The sequence below is a fragment of the Dama dama genome, chromosome 8, assembly GCF_033118175.1.
Source record: "Dama dama isolate Ldn47 chromosome 8, ASM3311817v1, whole genome shotgun sequence".
NCBI classification, from domain to species: Eukaryota; Metazoa; Chordata; class Mammalia; order Artiodactyla; family Cervidae; genus Dama; species Dama dama.
The window spans coordinates 14,766,489-14,783,538 of NC_083688.1; the positions used below are offsets into that span (position 1 = coordinate 14,766,489).

At 56.4% G+C, this 17,050-nt stretch overlaps 2 protein-coding genes across 3 annotated transcripts; one reads left to right on the forward strand and one right to left on the reverse strand.

The window, feature by feature from the left end:
• Positions 1–1,663: 1,663 nt before the first annotated feature.
• HPCA (hippocalcin) lies at positions 1,664–9,872 on the forward strand. 2 transcript variants are annotated; one of them, XM_061148490.1, is made up of 4 exons: positions 1,664–1,715; positions 4,533–4,931; positions 9,202–9,307; positions 9,427–9,872. In XM_061148490.1, exons 2-4 carry the CDS (start codon positions 4,554–4,556, stop codon positions 9,522–9,524), a joined length of 582 nt encoding a protein of 193 aa, XP_061004473.1. In that variant the 5' UTR covers positions 1,664–1,715; positions 4,533–4,553; the 3' UTR covers positions 9,525–9,872. The 2 variants fall into 2 exon arrangements, with proteins under 2 accessions (XP_061004473.1, XP_061004472.1); XM_061148489.1 differs by lacking the exon at positions 1,664–1,715 and adding an exon at positions 2,092–2,159.
• A 106-nt stretch (positions 9,873–9,978) lies between these two features.
• On the reverse strand, positions 9,979–16,836 carry TMEM54 (transmembrane protein 54). Its single transcript, XM_061148488.1, has 6 exons — positions 16,682–16,836; positions 14,265–14,458; positions 11,695–11,754; positions 11,348–11,536; positions 11,080–11,214; positions 9,979–10,646 (listed from the first exon to the last, which is right to left on the reverse strand). The coding sequence occupies exons 1-6, from the start codon at positions 16,695–16,697 to the stop codon at positions 10,572–10,574; spliced, it is 669 nt and encodes a 222-aa protein (XP_061004471.1). The 5' UTR covers positions 16,698–16,836; the 3' UTR covers positions 9,979–10,571.
• Between the last annotated feature and the right edge of the window lie 214 nt (positions 16,837–17,050).

Below are 17,050 nucleotides of genomic sequence, written 5' to 3' on the forward strand. Positions count from 1 at the left end.
GTAGGCTCCCAAGAGGCTGAACCAAAAAGTCAGCCCACAGGAGGTGAAGCTGGGGTGGGGAAGTGGGAGGAAGCAGAGTGGCAGAGCAGCCACTGGTGAGGGAAAACTGAGACCCCACTGGAGAGGAGGATCCAGACCTGGCTGGGAAGATTCTCAGGGTTCAGGCAGGGGAGAGGGGAAAGAGGAGGAAAGAGAGGAGGAGTCAAGGGCAGGTTCCTCTCCCAGCCCAAAGCAGAGCCAGGATTCCAGATCGGGTGGGGAGAGGGGTGGGATCTCTCCCTGAGTGATCTCAGGATCACTCAAGGATCTTGAGTGGCAAGCCTCTCCCCACCCCCAGGTCCTCACGCAGGAGGCATCTGGGAATCACCCACGCATGTCTGGCACCTCCTCGGGGGTCCCAACACCAGAGCCAAGGCGCACAGAGGAGGAGCTGATGTTCTGAAGGGCCCAGCTGCCCCAAACCCCCACAGCTTGGCTCCCCAGCTCCTCCAGTTGAGAGGTTGAGACTCTGTTTATTCATCCTCAAGCAGGAGAGACCAAGGCTAGACTTGGATAACCCAAGATGCTTGGTCTGAGCCCTGGGGAGCCAGAAGGGTTCCAGCTGCTGCCACGGAGGAGGTCAGATGACAAATGACATCACCTTCAAAGTAGGTCCAGAAAGCAGACCCATCTCTGCCACCCTGGTCATCTCTCACCCTGCGAGGGCCTGCTGATCCCACCCTGGCCTCCACTCCTTAAAGTCAGTTGAGGACAGAATGCCTGAGTAAGCTCAGACCATCCCAATCTGCTCAAAACCCCAAGTTTCCCATCTCACCTAAAGTCCTTGCATCGCCACTATCCCAACCTCCACACACTGATCTCAACTTTCCCCAAAACATTTATCTAATACACTATAGAATTGACTTGTATATTATATCCATGCCTTACTGTCCACTCCTGTGACCCCACTGCCTAGAACAGTGCTGGACATAGAACTAATGCTTGATAAATATTGGTGCAATGAATGGATGAGGGCACATGGATTCAAGTCCAAGCCAACTTGTTCACTGTCAGACACTGAAAAAAAATCATTTAACCTCTGTGAACCTCAGTTTTCTCATCTGTGAAGTGGGACAATAAGGATCACCACCCCCTCCCCCGAAATACTGAAAAAGCAAAATTTGAGGCCAAGATGTTGGACTGTTGCCTGGGCTGGAGGAAGGAGGATGCAGCCACCGTTTCGGCAGGAAAAGCTTTGATAGGGGTCAGCGACTCTGGAAAGGCGCGGTCCAGTCTACAGGCAGGGGGCCTACACACCTCAGAATTCCCCAGGCTGGAGATGCTCCCTAGCCTTCGCTTATTGTAATCCAGTGCAGGCACTGGCTGGAGAGGGAGGGAGAGGGTTTCTTGATTGGAGTAGGGGGGGAAATGGGTGGGGCAATTTAGATCACTGTTAGGAGGTGGGATTCATTCTGAATGGGGTCCTGGGCAGGAGATCGGGTGTGGCGGGCCGGAAATGGGGGCGGGGCTCTCAAAGGCAGAGGTGAGGTTGGGGGCGTGTCTGCTCCCCTTTCCCCACTCCACCCCACCCCCCGGCCCAGACCTCAAAGACTGGAGGAGTAAGCGCTGCCCCTTCTCTGAAGAGCTCTGTTAGTTCCGGAGTTGAGGATTAGGGGCAGGGAGAGTGCCTAACGAAACGCCCAGGATCCGAATTCCGCCCTCGGAGCGACGCCCAGGTAGGTACAGGGGAGGCAAGGGGGCGGAGCCGTCACGGCTTGTTCTCGGCTTAAGAAAGAGGTCTCTGGGCACTGACCGCCCGCCACCCACCCCCCCATCCCCCTCAGTCCCCACCCTATTCAGGCTACCTGAGTCCAGATGCTGAGATGGAGACCTCTTGTCTTCGTCCCCCGGCCGGGTGCTTCCTCGAGAGGGCGCCCCCTTCCCTCTCCCCCGCAGGGCGGAGGCGGAGCCTAGACCAATGCTGCCCGCGCTCTCACGGCTGGAGGGAAAGGGGAGGAACGGGAACCCCCCCCCCAGGGGAGGGGCCCGGGGCGAACGCGGCGGGGCGTCTCCCTCGCAGGCCCGCCCCCCGCCCCCCGCCCGCCCCTCCGGCCGCCTCTGCCGCCGCGCGCCGCAGCAGCGCCGCCTTCCCTGCGCAGTCGGTGTCTCCGCGTCGCTGGGTGAGTGGGGGCCGCTGGGCCGGGGCTAGGGGGTGCGAGGAGGGAGCATCCCGGAGGCGGGGGGCCACGTCCTGGACTCCCCAACCCTGCCGCTCCCGGGCCGCCCAGGAATTTTCCCTTGGGGGACTCACGGAGTGGGGCTGCCCCAGGGAAACGCGCGGCGCTCTCCAGGGTCCTGACCGCCGAGTGGCCAGCCTGGAGCGGCGTTTCGGCCGCCTCGGGACGCCCCCTCTAGGAGGGGCCACGCGCCCGGCGCTCTCCCAGAGCTGAAAGGATTGAGGCGAGGGCCAGGGCGAGAACTGGGGAGAGGTTTGGAGAGGGTCTCCGAGGCGGATTTCTTAGACTCAGCTTAGGTCCTTCTCATTTGGGGGGCCTGGGGGGTCTTCGCGGAGACCGCAGAACCTTCTGCCACCCTCGTTTCCAAGTCTTCCAAGTGGGAGGGGGGCAACTCTGAGGGTGGCAGGGAGGAGGGGGCATTGGAAGATCTTTCCTGCCCAGCGCATCTCTCTGCCCCCGCTCAGATGACCCAGTTCCTTGGACCTTGAGGAGGGGACTGAGGGACACACTCGGCCGCCCCGGCCCCAGGCATTTCCTCCGTGCCCTCCCACACACTTGTTCAGTGGGTCCACAGCCTGGGGCAGAAAAGGCTGATTTAGAAAAGAGGGCCACCAACTTACAGAAACATGCGTGTGACACACTGCTGAGGACACACATAGGTCCTCCAAATGGCCACACAGGCACATCCTCCTCACACTGTGATGGGTGCACACCTAGTCACACGCTCACATATGCACATGCACAGATATGAACATGCAGGGAGACAAATGCAACGCAGAAGCCAGGGGCAGACATGCATGCATGAGCACACGCACTCACACATGCTCATACATAAGTGCACATGCACACACAAGGAATCCCCCTCCCCTTTGCTTGATCTCACAGCCCCAGGCTGGGGGGGGGGGCGAGATTCACCTGCATACACCCCTAAATCCCTGCCCAGAACTGCCTGGCTGCCTCCTCTCCAGTACCTTCCCCTTAGCCCTCCACAGTCTAACCTCTTGCACTGAGGGAACCTTTCTGAACTAGATGAAAGGTAAGTGTTGGGGGATGGTTGACTGGCTAGGGGTCTCCCTGGAAGAGGGGACCTTCATAGGTCTGAGAAGGGTTGCAGCTCCCTCTCCTGGCACCTGGCAGCACCCCTGGGTAAAGAAAGAAAGATGGCAAGGGTGCCTGAGGGTCCCACGTGCAGCTGGCCATGTGAGAGGTGTCGGCATGGGAGCTGGCTTATGATGCATTCCTGAGACATGTGGGGTCGTGGGCTGGTGTGTCTTGATGCACAGGGTATGGGAGTTGTGTGTGTGTGTGGTGCTGTGTCAGAACGTGTGAGCTGCGGAGCAGAGGGAATGTTGCTGTGTGTGGAGGAATGGTGACCCTGGGTGGGTGTGTGCTGGGAGCTGGCATGCGAGTGGCCGGGGATTTGTGTGTGGATTTGGTGAGCTGTTTAGCATAACAGACATCAGTATGTATTCATTTGTTTACTGTTGGCATCCGGATACCTGTAAATCTCTTTTATTTATTTAACACTTAGGTAGCACTTATATGTGCAGGCATCTAAGTTCTTCATATGTATTAACTAATTTAATCCTCACAACAATAATGAGGTAGGTACTATTACCCCCACTTCACAGACAAGGCAGCGTTTAAGGAACTTGCTCAAGGTCACATAGGTGGTAAGAAGCAGAGCTGGAATTCAAACCCATGTTGGTCCGGCTCTGGAGCTCAGGCTAACCTGTCTTGTTCTGCCTCTTGTCAAGCACACATGTGTGGGAGGGAGAACAGGTCAGTGTTTGGGTTGCAGGTGTATTTTACGTGAGCAGGTGTATGTGACGCAGTAGGCGGGTAGTGGGCAGGACGGAGGAAGACCAGAGGGCCATTTTGCACCTGGCTGGCAACTCTGGGAGTTAGCACTGTGTCTCCATGGCTATGTGACCTGAACCAGGTCACCTCACTTCCTTGAGCCTACCTTTTCATCTGTAAAATGGGCTAATCGCTAGGCTTCACTTTGTGAGGGCAAAGTGGTGTACTCCTGGGAAGGCTTGGTAGCTGGCACTGAGAAGGGCTTCAGTAAAAGTGAGCCCCTTCTCTTCCTCTGTCTCCGGGTCTGTTCCCTGCAGAAGTAGAAGGTCTGGGGAAATGGTGTGGGGCTGACAGAGTGGCAGGGTGCTTGGCAGGCTGTGCGATCTTGGGCCAACTCCCCTGTCTCTCTCCGGGTCAAAGGAGAGCCTGGGGTGGCGGGGGGCTTTCTTGGAGTGCTGTCAAAGGGCCAGGAGGGCCTGACTGCTCCTTTGTCCTTTGACCCCCCTGGGGACCCAGGTGGGACTTGGCTCGGTGGCCATGGGCAAGCAAAACAGCAAGCTGCGGCCGGAGATGCTGCAGGACCTGCGGGAGAACACGGAGTTCTCCGAGTTGGAGCTGCAGGAGTGGTACAAGGGCTTCCTCAAGGACTGCCCCACGGGCATCCTCAACGTGGACGAGTTCAAGAAGATCTATGCCAACTTCTTCCCCTACGGTGACGCCTCCAAGTTCGCCGAACATGTCTTCCGCACCTTCGACACCAACAGCGACGGCACCATCGACTTCCGGGAGTTCATCATCGCGCTGAGCGTGACCTCGCGGGGCCGCCTGGAGCAGAAGCTCATGTGGGCCTTCAGCATGTACGACTTGGATGGCAATGGCTACATCAGCCGCGAGGAGATGCTGGAGATTGTGCAGGTGGGCCCCTGGACCCCTCAGAATGCCAGGCACAGGCCCCAGCAGCTTGCACCCGCCTGCCCTCTTTACCCTCCCGACAGTCCTCCTAGGCGAGTGGCAGATGCTATTCTTATAGCCTATTTTACAAAGTCTTTAATAGGAAGTAATTTCCGATTTAAAGAAAAGTTGAGAAAACTTCAGTGTACCCTTAACCCAACTTCACCAATGAACACTTTATCACATTTGCTTTATCATTATGTGTGTGTGTGTGTGTGTGTGTGTGTGTGAGATGTTCTGTTGTCTGAACATGACCCTCCACCCCTGAATACGTCAGGATAGATTTCCTAAGAACAAGGACGTTCTCTTACATAACCCATAATATGATTATCAAAGTCAGGATGTTTAACATAGAAACAATGTTAGTATCTAACTTACAGACACATTGAATTCTGCCAGCTATCTCAATAATGTTCTTTATAGCATTTTTTCCTCTGCCCCAAGATCACACATTGCTTTTAGTCATCCTATCTCTTTAGGCCACTTCAGTCTGTAATAGTTCCTCAGCCCTCCTTTGTCTTTCAAGACTTGACATTTCTTCAGAGTACAGGCCAGTTGTGTTTCATTGATCCCAACTTACTCAGGAGGAAACGGATGCTCAGAGAGGTAAAGACATTTGCTTGAGATCACACAGACTGTGAATGGGCCACCTGGCTCTGTCGCCCACATTCCATCTGGATACCCAGCCATCTTCCAACTAATTGGTTGAGCGCCCACTAAGAGCCTAGTACTGAGTGAAATCCTTATACCCATAAGCTCAGTGCATCCTTAAAACAACCCCATGAGGCTCAGAGAGGTGAAGGGGCTTGCCTAACGTCACACAGCATGTATGTGGAGTCAGGTTCAAGTTGGCCAACACTCAGAGCTGCCTCTTTAAAGGAGTCAGACTTCCAATTCTGGAGTTGGCTTCAGCTCCTACATAGCTCATCTGTAAAATGGGGATAGTGAGGCATATCTCACAGGGTGTCTTAAGGACCTGTTAGGAATGTCCTTTCTTAGCCCAAATTTAAGTATAGCATGTTAGCTTTATGTAAAAAATCTTCTAGAGTGCTCATTCCCTCAGCAACATTGAGGTCCATCAGAGATCTGGTTCTATTTTACCTAGTCAATTCCTTGTTCACTTTTCTCCTGAGCCTCTGTTTCTTCACCTGGAAAGTGAGGGTGTTAACCCCTACTCCCAAGGCTATTGTGGGTATAAAGCAAGATGGGAACTCTAGTAGAGGGCCTGGCATATATCTGGCTCTCAGTAAACGTTAGTAATTGTCAATTGTTGTTTTCTCTTCTGCACATTCTCCACTCCAGCTGGAGTGGCCTTTCCAACATCCTCAGAATGTGCTACTTTGTACAGGCTCTTGTTCCTTTTCCTTCTGTCTCTCTGAATCCCTTCCCTTCTGGCCCCTCAGCGCAGCTGACAGCCCCCCTCCCAACTCATCCAGCCTCTACTGGATTCTTGACTTTGGCTTCTGGGTCTGCTCTCTCCAGCTAGAATAGGATGGGCTGCCTTTGGATGTGGTGTCTTTCCTATGTCTATTACTAAGGGAAAGCCTTAATGATTGTCAGTAACTCCCCCGGGCCAGGCAATAACTCTCTAGTTGATGGATAGTGGGGAGTTCTCAAGGTCCTGATGGAAGGGTTGGGGTAGCCAGGGTGGTAGAAGATCTCTCAGGGATTGGGCAGCAGCTCGATACCAACCAAGCCACGTGAATGTTCATGTTTTACCACATAGTGTGGTTGCACTGGTGTACACTGGTAAATCTCAGCCTTGCTGGAAGCTCCATACCCAGGGCATTGGTCAAGCCAGCACCATTCTCTGGACATCCTCAGGACCCCTTCCAGACTGGCCTCTGCTATTTAGACAGACACTGGTTTCTTTTACAGCAGGCCAGGGGCCCCAGACAGCCAGTGCAGACAGAACTCTGCAAACCTTAGTGACTGATTAATTACAAGTTGACTCCAGTGAAACAATGAATGAGCAGTAATTCCAGACAATTAATTAGGAAGCCCGAGAGAAGGCCAGTCACAGGGGAGCAGTCACTAAGTCACTCACTCAGTCCTTCTCAGGACCCAGCCCTGAGCCAGGTGGTAGGCATATTAGAAGGGAAGAGATCCTGCCTCAGTCTCTGGAGCTCCCTCTCTGCTGGGAGAGACAACTGTGCAGGGCACACAGACCAGCTCAGTGGCAGGGGTACAAATGTGGCATTTGAGAGTCCAGGGGACTGAAGGGCAGGGAAGACCTGAGGATGTGGTGGATGAGTAATGATTATGGTATAAGCTGCTGTTTTGTTTTTTTTTTTAAGCTACTGTTTACTGACCACTTACTCTAGCCAACTATATACATTATCTCATTTAATACTCTGGACAGTCCAAATGAGGGAGAGATGATTACTCCCTGTTTTACAGATGAGGAAACTGAGGTTAGGTACTTGTCCAAGGCTACAGAGCAAGTGATTAGTGGAACCAAGATGCGATTCCTGGTCAACCTTACTTCAAATACCCTGTTTTGAGGGGTCGTTAGCACTCCAAAATCATCTCTCCAATGACTAAGAGGGAGAGGGTTCTAATCTGGTCTCTGCCATCAGTTTCCTTTCTGAGCCTCAATTTCTTGTCTGGAAAATGGGGATCTCAGTACCTGCTTTTCAGGGCTATTGCAAGGGTGAGAATAATGTATGTAAAAGTACCTTCATATAGTGGGTGTCTGTAAATAGTAGCTAGTATTATTGTTCCAGGCAGAGGCTGTAAAACCTGAAAGGTGGAGGGGTATTTGGATATGGCAAAATCATCTACTAGGGGAAGCCTGATGGTGGAGAGCAGGGACCAGAGTGTGAAGTGCCTTGAATGCCAAGGGACAAATGTTTGGACTTGGTAACAGGGCAGTGGGAGGTGCCAGCGGCTTTTAAACAGGGGAGTCCCTGCCAGATGCCAGGCACCCTGCTAAATTCTACAGGTCTGGGTACTTTGTTCTTATCTGTATGCTGCAGGCAAGGAGCAAAGGCATAAAATTACTTCTGGAGAGGGGTCCCCAATGGAGGCGCTAGGGCAGCATATGGGCCCTGACCCAGCCTGCATCAGAGAAGGCCTCCCTAAGAAAGCGCCATATAAGCTGAGCCCCAAGGAGGAGTGGGAGGCAGCAGAAGGAGCGTGGGGCAGCATCCAGAAGGAGCTGGGTGCACGGCAGGCCTGGAGGGAGGCCTGTGTATCACGGAACGAGGGGGCGGCCCTGGGCTGGGGACGTGGCAGTGGAGATCTCTGTTTGGAAAGAGCATTCAGAGGTGGCCCTGGGAACAGACCACTGCGGAGGCCAAAGCTGGATCTGAAGCTAGGGAAGTTTATGGTCTGGGAGAAGGAAGGCTTCTCGGAGGAGGTGTCAGTAGCAAAAAGCTGGCAGACTGAGGCGACCAATCTGGGTCCCTGAGCTCCGGGACTGTGGGACCCAGCCCACAGGCCAAGTCCTACGTGCTCTGTGTACATTTAGCGCAACCCCCCTCCTTAGAGTTGCCTCCGTAGCTCCTGTACCTGACGGCTGCGGTCCCCCGCCCAGCCAGTCACAGCCCAGGCTGTCCCCGCCCTCGACTGATGGTCCCGTGCGTTTATTTGCATAATATGCCCCGCCCCCTGTGGACCTAGCAGCCTCCCGCCCTCCAGCCCTTAGGGCGGCCCTGCGGCCCCTGCCGGCCACAGTGGCATCGCAGTCCAGTGCCACCTGCTCCGGCCCAGCGCTCCCTGTCAACCATCGAGGGCGGGCCACCCGGAGCCCCGAAGTTTCTGAGAAGCGGCTTTTCTAACCTGGTGCTTAACTGGGAACCTTCGGCGTCGGCACAAACTCCTTAGCTGGGCGTCCCGGACCCTTCGCCATGTGGGCCCCGATGTCCTCCAACATCTCTCCCGACCCCCTGCATTCAGCCAGCCCCAGATTCTCGGTGCCCACTCAGAGCTGCTCTCTGCGAGGCCTTTGTGCAAGAAAATTCCTCTGCCAGCAATTCGTTTGCCACCGAACGCTCCAGAGGAATTTGGTCAGGGACCGCTCCAATAGCCCCCTCTTCCGGGAAGCCTTCCCGGTTACTCCTTCCAGAACTCCCCAGCTCCCCACGCCTCCGCCGGCCCCACTCCGCCTCACCTCGGTGGGAGTGGTGATTGTCAGCGCACCTGCGGGCGTTTTTTGGACAAAGTTGGGGGTGGAGGGCTCCGACAGGCTCCCCTCACGCTCTGCCTTCCCCACCCGCCCCCTCCCCCCCAGGCCATTTACAAGATGGTTTCGTCCGTGATGAAGATGCCGGAGGACGAGTCGACCCCGGAAAAGAGGACCGAGAAAATCTTCCGCCAAATGGACACAAACAACGACGGTGAGGAGGCAGGGGCGGGCGCGGCGGGCACCACTCCCCGTTCCTATGCGGCAGCTCTGTTCGGCCACCCCTAGCTGCTGTTGCCTTCTCCCGCCAACACTGTCCCCTTCGCCCCGCAGGCAAGCTGTCCCTGGAGGAGTTCATCCGCGGGGCCAAAAGCGACCCGTCCATCGTGCGTCTGCTGCAGTGCGACCCCAGCAGCGCCTCCCAGTTCTGAGCAAGAGGAGCCAGGTTTCCCCTCCCTGCCTTCACTGACCCTCTCCCGGCTCTCAGCTTCCTCACCCTTGTATCCATCCAGGCTGGGGGGCAGATGGCCACCCCCAGGGTCTGCACTCTTGGCGGGGGCTCTGGAGAATGGAACCCTGCCGTTCCCTCAAGGTCCAAGCCAGCAAGTGGTTAGCACCCTCGCCCCACCCCCCCGCCCCATCCATCCAGGAGGCAATGTCTCCCTTCGGCAGTGATAGAGACAAGGGCCCTGGCCTGGTCTGCCCCTCAGAGTCAGCCCTCCCTTACCTAGATATCAGGACTTAAGCCCCTCTCCCCTCCCCTGTATCCCCCAGTCCCCAGCCAGGAGGCCAGACTTCCCTCCCCCAACCATGGAGCAAGCTCCCCCACCTCCACCCCCACCCTTGTAGATCTCAGCCTTGGTGGAGCTGGGAATCACACCCAGGTAAGGAGCTTGTCTTTTTATTTGGAGGGGAGAGAAGGATTCCAGAGGCCTAGGGGCTTGAGGTGAAACCATCCTTGAGCTATCCTTCCTGGCAGGAGGGCCTCAACCCCGCCTGCTCCTGCCCTTGCTGGCCTGGAGGCCCTGATGCAAGAGGGAAACCTCCTGTTTCCGGCCCCCCAGCTGTGAGGCCCAGGAACCCACGCTTGCGTTTTGGCATTCTGATGAACACAGACCCCTCTGTGTTATCTCTCAGATACACACACAGACCCACAGACAGACGGGCAGACACTCCTGGAGCCCCTCCCCCCCCACCCAAAAGCGTCCTGTATGGAAAAGAACAGACCCCCCTGGCCGCACCCCTCCCCCGCTGCATGCGCCCACGTGGAGCATCTCTGTTCTTTTTAATGACTTCAGAATAAAGTCTCCTTTCAGTGCAGCGGGCTGGGTGGCCGGAGGAGAGGGGTGAAAACCTCACCCGGGTCCTGGAGTGGCCATTGAGCCCTCTTGGCTGGCTCCAGGAATACTGGCCTGATTGCAGTGCGGACTTGGTTGCAGGGCCCCAGTGGCTACGGGGCCTGGATGAGACATCAGCTGTCAGAGGGTCATGGGCCCCGAGCTAGCATGGGTTGGCAGGTCAGGGTCCTCCACGGGCTCTGGACTCTCCTGCATCTGTGGAGACACCAGAGGCTGCCAGGCCCGCTGGGGCTGGGTTTGGATGTCAGGACATCCAGGAAGTGGGAGGAGGGGAGGACTGGGGGGATCTTTGGGGTGAAGGGACACCATTACTCTCTACTATGCAAGAGGGAGGCCATACACCTGCAGTGCCCCCAATTCCAGTCCAGATCCCTCTCCTGCTCAAGACTCATCCTGGGGCTCAGGAGAGCCAAGTGTCAGCTGTGTGACTTTGCTGGGAAAGCTGAGTTCTCTGAGCCTCTGTGCTCTCCGTTTTGTCCTGGGGGAGAAGACTGTTGCCCCAGTTTTCAAGGTGGGGGCTCTTTACAGAGGGGTGGGGGCAGATCAGTCTGAGCCCCCCAGCAGGGGCTCCCAGGGGGTATGGAGGAGTTTTCAGGGCTTGGGGGGGGCGCTGGGTAGCATGCCTTACCATGCGATGGCTGCTTTTCCCCAACCAGGGCCTCAGTTCCAGCAGCTGGTGGGCGAGCTGGGCGGTGCGGACAGCAAACACACTCTCTGCCACACAGAACAGTAACGAGATGCCCCAGAGACACAGGCTGGAGCTCTGCGGTGGACAAGGGGCAGAGATGGTCACCTGGGGTTGGGGAGTGGAGGGTGGGACTCCAAGAGCCCTACCCACCTCTGATGAGCCCCTGGTTGCCCCCCTCCCTACCCCCAGCCCAGGCCTAAGCACTTACGTAAATGCGTGTAGGGTCGAAGGGACAGTCAGGTGCCAGCGCCAGGCGTTCGGGGCCCCCAAAAGTGCAGGCGGCCAGCAGTGCCCGGCCCTGGGTGGCAAAGGTCACGGCGATCGAAGCCAAGAGGCCGAGAGCACAGGTCAGAGAGAGAAGGGCGCAGGCCACACTCAAGCTAAACACTGTCCAGCGCTAGATGGAGGAGACTACTGGTCAGTGGACATCAGGCCCAGTCCCCTGGGCAGCTCTAGCCCCTGTGGGGTCAGCCTTATGCCCTCCAAGCAGGCCAGATCTTTGGAGGTAGCTGCTGCCCTGACCCCCATAGCCCCATCCCAGGAGGTACCACATACCAGGGGGATGCTGGGGAGGTAGCGTGACAACACGATGACTGTAATGCCTGAGGTGATGACCTGCGGGGGAGACTCAGGTCAGCTCTGCCCCCCTCCCCTCGTTGGGGGAGAATGGGCAGGGGGTCCGGCCGCTCTCCAATGAAGAGTCCATCATCTCCAAATCTAGCCCTCCAAACCCCCACCCCCTGCTTAGCTTTGGTCTCACTTCCTCCATCTGTTCAGGGGCGCTGTCTCTTCATGGTCCAGCCCCGAAGTGACGCTTCTAAAACACGGTCACTCGCTGCCGACAACCTTACCTGACTTCCCACTGCCTACAGCTATGTTTCTCAAACCTCTATATCCCAAGGGTCGTAGATGTATATCCCAAGGATATACATGACATGTCTCCCTGGAGTGGAAAAGGTTTTGGAAGAAACGAAGTAACTCGACTGGCAAGGAACTAAAAAAACAACGTTGTTATTTTAAAATAGACCAGGACACTTTATGGAGTAGAATTCCAAATCCCTAGGAGTATGGTAAACTCTCCCAGGCTCTCAGTGACCTGGCCCTGTCCCATCAGTTTCTCAACTCCACTCTGGGCCAGGCTCTTCCCTCATCACCCTGGATGTGGACACCCACGCAGGGCCTGACCTTGACGCCACCTACACAGCGCCTTCTCAGGAACGCCCTTCCGGCTTCTCTTTACCTGCTTGGGTCTCCCTCCTGCAGGCCTCCCTAAACACCCCTGGTCCCAATAGGCGGGGCAGCTCCACTAATAAGCCCACCAGCTGCCTTCTGGATCTTTTGGGTTCCACTCAGCCAGACTCCCTCCTTCAGTCCTCTCACTTTATCAGGCCTGGGCTGGACCCACAGGAGGCAGCTTAGACTCTGGAGGGCCCAGTAATGCCTATAATTTGCTCTGCAGCCACAAGTAAGTGCCTCAGACTCTCTGGGCTAAGCCTGCTCAGCAGAATGAGCCCCATGGAAAGGACACTGACTTTGGCGTCGGTCACAGATTGTTTCACATCTAGGGTGGCTTCTTTGTATCAGCAGGAGGTTGAGTGAATCCCTGAGTCTCAGTGTCCCCATCTGTAAAGTAGGGATAAGAGTGGCCCTGTGTTGCAGGGAGCTGTGGGGATTACTTGGGGAAATGAGAGCACAGCTGAAGTAGTCCACCCCAGAGTTCATCTCTGCTGGACCTTCAACCCTGAGCTCACTGCCTTCCCTGCCTTCCTCACAAAGCTGGTCAGAGGAACAAAGAATGATAACAAGACATAGCACATATCTGTAGAGCCTAGCTCTATCCCACTGACAGAGGCTCCTCTACTCGCTGGGGCCTCTGATCCTCGCTTATCCAAGGCTTGGGGCCAGCGAGCTGTCTGAGCTTCACTTTGCGGGGAGGGAGCAGGCTTAGAAGGGGAAAGAAGTCCCTCAGCCAGGAGGTGGCAGGGATGGAACTCAGACACTGATGTGACAATGTTCCCCAAAGGCTGCTGACAGCTGGGAAAAGGTTTTGTGAACTTGAGAATACCAGACCCCTTCATTCTTGTATTCATTAGCCAGGTACTGACATCCCGTCATAACCATGGCTTCTATTTATTGAGCCCATATCATAGTCCAGGGCTTCCCTGATGGCTATGCCTGCAGAATCTGTCTGCAGTTCTGGAGACCTGAGTTCAATCTCTGGGTGGGAAAGATCCCCTGGAGAAGGGAATGGCAACCAACTCCAGTATGTTTGTTTGTAGAATCTCATGGACAGAGGACCTGGCAGGCTACAGTCCGTAGGGTCACAAAGAGTCGGGCACAACTGAGCGACTAACAGTTTCATTTTCACTTCATCATGAAGGAGTGGGTAGCTATTCTCTTCTTCAGGGTATTTTCCCAACCCAGGAATCGAACTTAGGTCTCCTGCATTGCAGGCAGATTCTTTACTGTCTGAGCCCCCAGGGAAGCCCGCTTTATGACAGTCCAGGCCTAATGCTAAAGCTCCTGCTGAGCTGGCTTTTTCAGTGTCTCCAGAGGAGACCATATCTATTCTCACCTCCACACCTTTGCATCTGCCATCCTCTGTACCTGAAATTCCATCCCAGTTTCCTCTCCTACCTGCTGCCCCAGCAGGCTTCCTACCTGGGTTATGGTAAGTGTAGCATATCATCTTTGAACTCCTGTTCATCATCAATACCCACCTCAGGGGCCTCCACCTCTGTGAACACTCCCAAGCTGAGCTGATGCTCCTTCCTTCTTCTGTCCAACAGTGCCTTGACTATTCCCCTGTTGCTATAATAATGCTTGCTCGCAGTAGTGAGGGCGAACTATGTACCAGGCACAGTGTTCAGAACTTTATGTGGATGATCACATTCAGTACTCATCAGGACCCTCTCAGATGGACAGTGTTACCATCCCCATCTTACAGACGAGGAAGCTGAGGCAAAGAGAGCTTGGGTGACTGGTCTGGTTGGTAGTAGTGGAACAGGAGTGAGCGCTCAAGGCTCTCTGCCTGCCCACCCCAGGCTGTGGGTGGGGACTCATCAAAGACCCTGCCAGCCCCTGCCAGCCCCCTCCTGCCAGTCATCCTCCCAGCCTGGCCATACCACGATGGCAGAAGTGACAGAGAGGATGTCGACCACGCAGTACTGCAGAGCCACAGCGTCACTGGGGGCAGCCACGTAGCGCAGCACGGTGCCGTGGAGGAGAGCGGCTGCGATGAAGCTCACGTGGCCCAGCACGACCAGCACCAGCCCCGTCTTCATCAGAACCTTCCGGAAGTCACCCACGCTCAGGCCACCTGGGAGGGACAGCCACATCAGGGCCACGGGTGGGACTCATCCCGCTGGCAGGGGAGGAAACTGAGGCCCTGGCAGGAGTGGTGGACATTAGGTTCTAAATCTATTTCTGGATGATTCAGGGCCAGTAATTTGTCTTCTCTGAGTCTCAGTTTCCTTATCAGGAAAAGGGGTTCACGTTACTTTCATGGGAGTCCTTGGATCACTAAGGTTGGAAAAGCATACAGGTGGTACTTAATAATAAGGGGTAATAGTCTTTGTTAGTGTTCAGGGTCATGAGTGGCACAGTCAGGATTTGAGCCCAGGTGTCTAGCTCTAGACCCATAATCCTCTAAGCTCTGCATCCCCTGATTTTTTTCATCCCTACATTTGTTACATCAGTGTTCACTGAGTCCCTGTTCCATGCCAGGCCCTGAGGCACCAGAGAGAGCTTGATGGTCCCTGGTCTAGACACCAGGGAGCCCCCAGTTCACTGGGCAGGGATCAGGTACTATGCAGGACTCAGTCTGGTGGCTAGGACCTGGCACACAGTAGGGACTCAGCTCACAATTGCTGAACAGACTCAGGGCAAGAAACTCAAGCTTCTGAGTCTCCATTCCCCCATCTGCAAAACGGGAAGAATAACCCTTGTTTCCCAGTGGGGAAAGAGGGTCCCCATGAGAAGACAGATGGGAAAGGAGGGCATACCCTGGGCGCAAGGACACTGGGCAGGGACACAGCACGGCAGGGAAGCTGGGGTCAAAAGGACATCATATGCAAATCCAATCTGAGTGCCCACCAGTGGCTGCTCAGCTCCTATCTGCACACCCCCAGGACCAGGGAGCCCTCCTCCTGGCTGTTCCAGATAGCTGGTGCCTGGCTCTGCATATGATGGCCCCTGGACCCACCAGCCCATTCACTCTAGCCAGCTCTGTGAGACTGAAAGACTGGCCTGGCCCCTAGAACAAGCCCTGCTTCTTCCTTTAGCTGCTCCTTGTGGAGCCTCTGAGTCCCTTCCCAGACCTCCATGTCCCCATCGGTGGCAGAAAGGAGGATTGGGTCATGTTTCACATATGAGGGTTTTGCAGCAAGAAAGAAAAAAAGGAAAGGCAGGAGGGTAGGAAGGGAGGAATCCCTAGATTGGATGTTCTTGGGGGCCCTGTGCCAAGAGGAGGCCCCCAGGGAGCAGGGAGGGCTGGAGCTACTCAGTCACAGCCCCTCTTCATGACCCCCCACCAGCCTCTTTCCTTTCTGGGCCCCAGTTTCTTTCCCCAGAGGTAGAGTGGGAAGGGGTTGGCCTAACCAGCTTCTGAGACCCCTGCAACCTGCAGGATGCTCTGGAGCTGTACCGGATCTAGGAGAAGCAGAGGGCAGATAACAGGCGGGACAGCCACCGTGGGACTGGATGGCGTCATGAAGATTAAGTGCTGGTCAAACAGGAAGGGGCATGGCAGCCTTGTCCCAGGAGCCTGACCCACTTCACCTGGTCCACCCACCTCCCTGGCCACCCAGACACACCAAGTGGGCTCATGAGTAACAGCATCCCAGGACCAAGACTTGGTCAAATCGGAGGTACAGTGCCAGCATGGGACTGTGCTTGGATCACTGGATAGAGTCTCGGGGCAGTCCTTCTGCTCAGGAAGGTTCTAGGAGGGGGTGCTACCCTCACCACTTTACAGAGGAGGAAACCGAGGCTCGAAAGTTCTCTCGGTTAGAAAATAGGGATTCCCCAGATCTGTCCTATGCCCGCGAGCAGCATCACTGTGTCCAGGGAGTGAGGGGAGGGGACCCGTCTGTCTCACTCCTCTGTCTGGATCTGGAGAGCAGAGGGTAGGGAAGCCGGAGCCCTTTGCGAGGCTAAGGGAGCCAAGGGCAGGCAGCCTCGGGCTCAGAACTCCCTGGGCTCTGGATACCCCTCCCTCCGCTCTGGCTTCTGGGGAGCGGGCGCTGCTTTCCTCCCAAGGAAGGGGGGGAGGGGGGGCTCCCTCCTCCGCAAGAAAGGAAAGTGCAAAGTGCAAGCGGGCAGGGTGCGACTCCACCTCGGGAAGATACCAGCAGCCCGCCTCTCGCCAGCTCAGTGCGGGGAAACTGAGGCCCAGAGCAGAAAGTGACCCGCAGAGAAGGTGGCCCGGACCGCGGGGGTTCCGGGCGCCCACTACAGTGCTCCGCCCCTGCGGGAGGATTTGGGGCGGGGTTGGGCCTCTCCGGCGGTCCCCCGATCCCCTACCCCCACCCCCGGCGCTCACCCAGGCGCAGACACATCTCGGCTCCGACGCCGCGTCTCCGCGGCGGCTTCAGCGGGGCTCCATCCCGGGCCGCAGCCGCCGCGCGCCCTGCAGAGCCCGCGCCGCGCCCACTTCCCGCCGGGAGCCCCGAGCTCCCGGCGCCCGGCCGGCCTCCCTTCCCGTCACCCCCCTGGCGGCCAGGCCCCGGGAGAGCCCCGGCGGCTCATTTACATCCTGGGCCGGTCCGACCGGCTGGACAGCCCTTCCAAGGTCCGCCCGGCTGATTCACAGCGCTGGCCCCACCCACCTGCGCCGGCCTCGGATGCCGGCCAGCGCCCGGCCACCACTCCTCTAGCCCACCCCATTCCAGGGATGCCCATTTTACAGATG

Bases quoted from the DNA above. Each gene is read 5' to 3' on its own strand.
- HPCA (XM_061148490.1), top strand. From the start codon at position 4,554: ATGGGCAAGCAAAACAGCAAGCTGCGGCCGGAGATGCTGCAGGACCTG. The intron at 4,932-9,201 runs GTGGGCCCCTGG...CCTCCCCCCCAG, and splicing joins AGATGCTGGAGATTGTGCAG to GCCATTTACAAGATGGTTTC. The intron at 9,308-9,426 runs GTGAGGAGGCAG...TTCGCCCCGCAG, and splicing joins AATGGACACAAACAACGACG to GCAAGCTGTCCCTGGAGGAG.
- TMEM54 (XM_061148488.1), bottom strand. The intron at 11,755-14,264 runs GTATGGCCAGGC...TCTCCCCCGCAG, and splicing joins CTGTCACTTCTGCCATCGTG to GTCATCACCTCAGGCATTAC. The intron at 11,537-11,694 runs GTATGTGGTACC...TCCTCCATCTAG, and splicing joins ACCTCCCCAGCATCCCCCTG to CGCTGGACAGTGTTTAGCTT.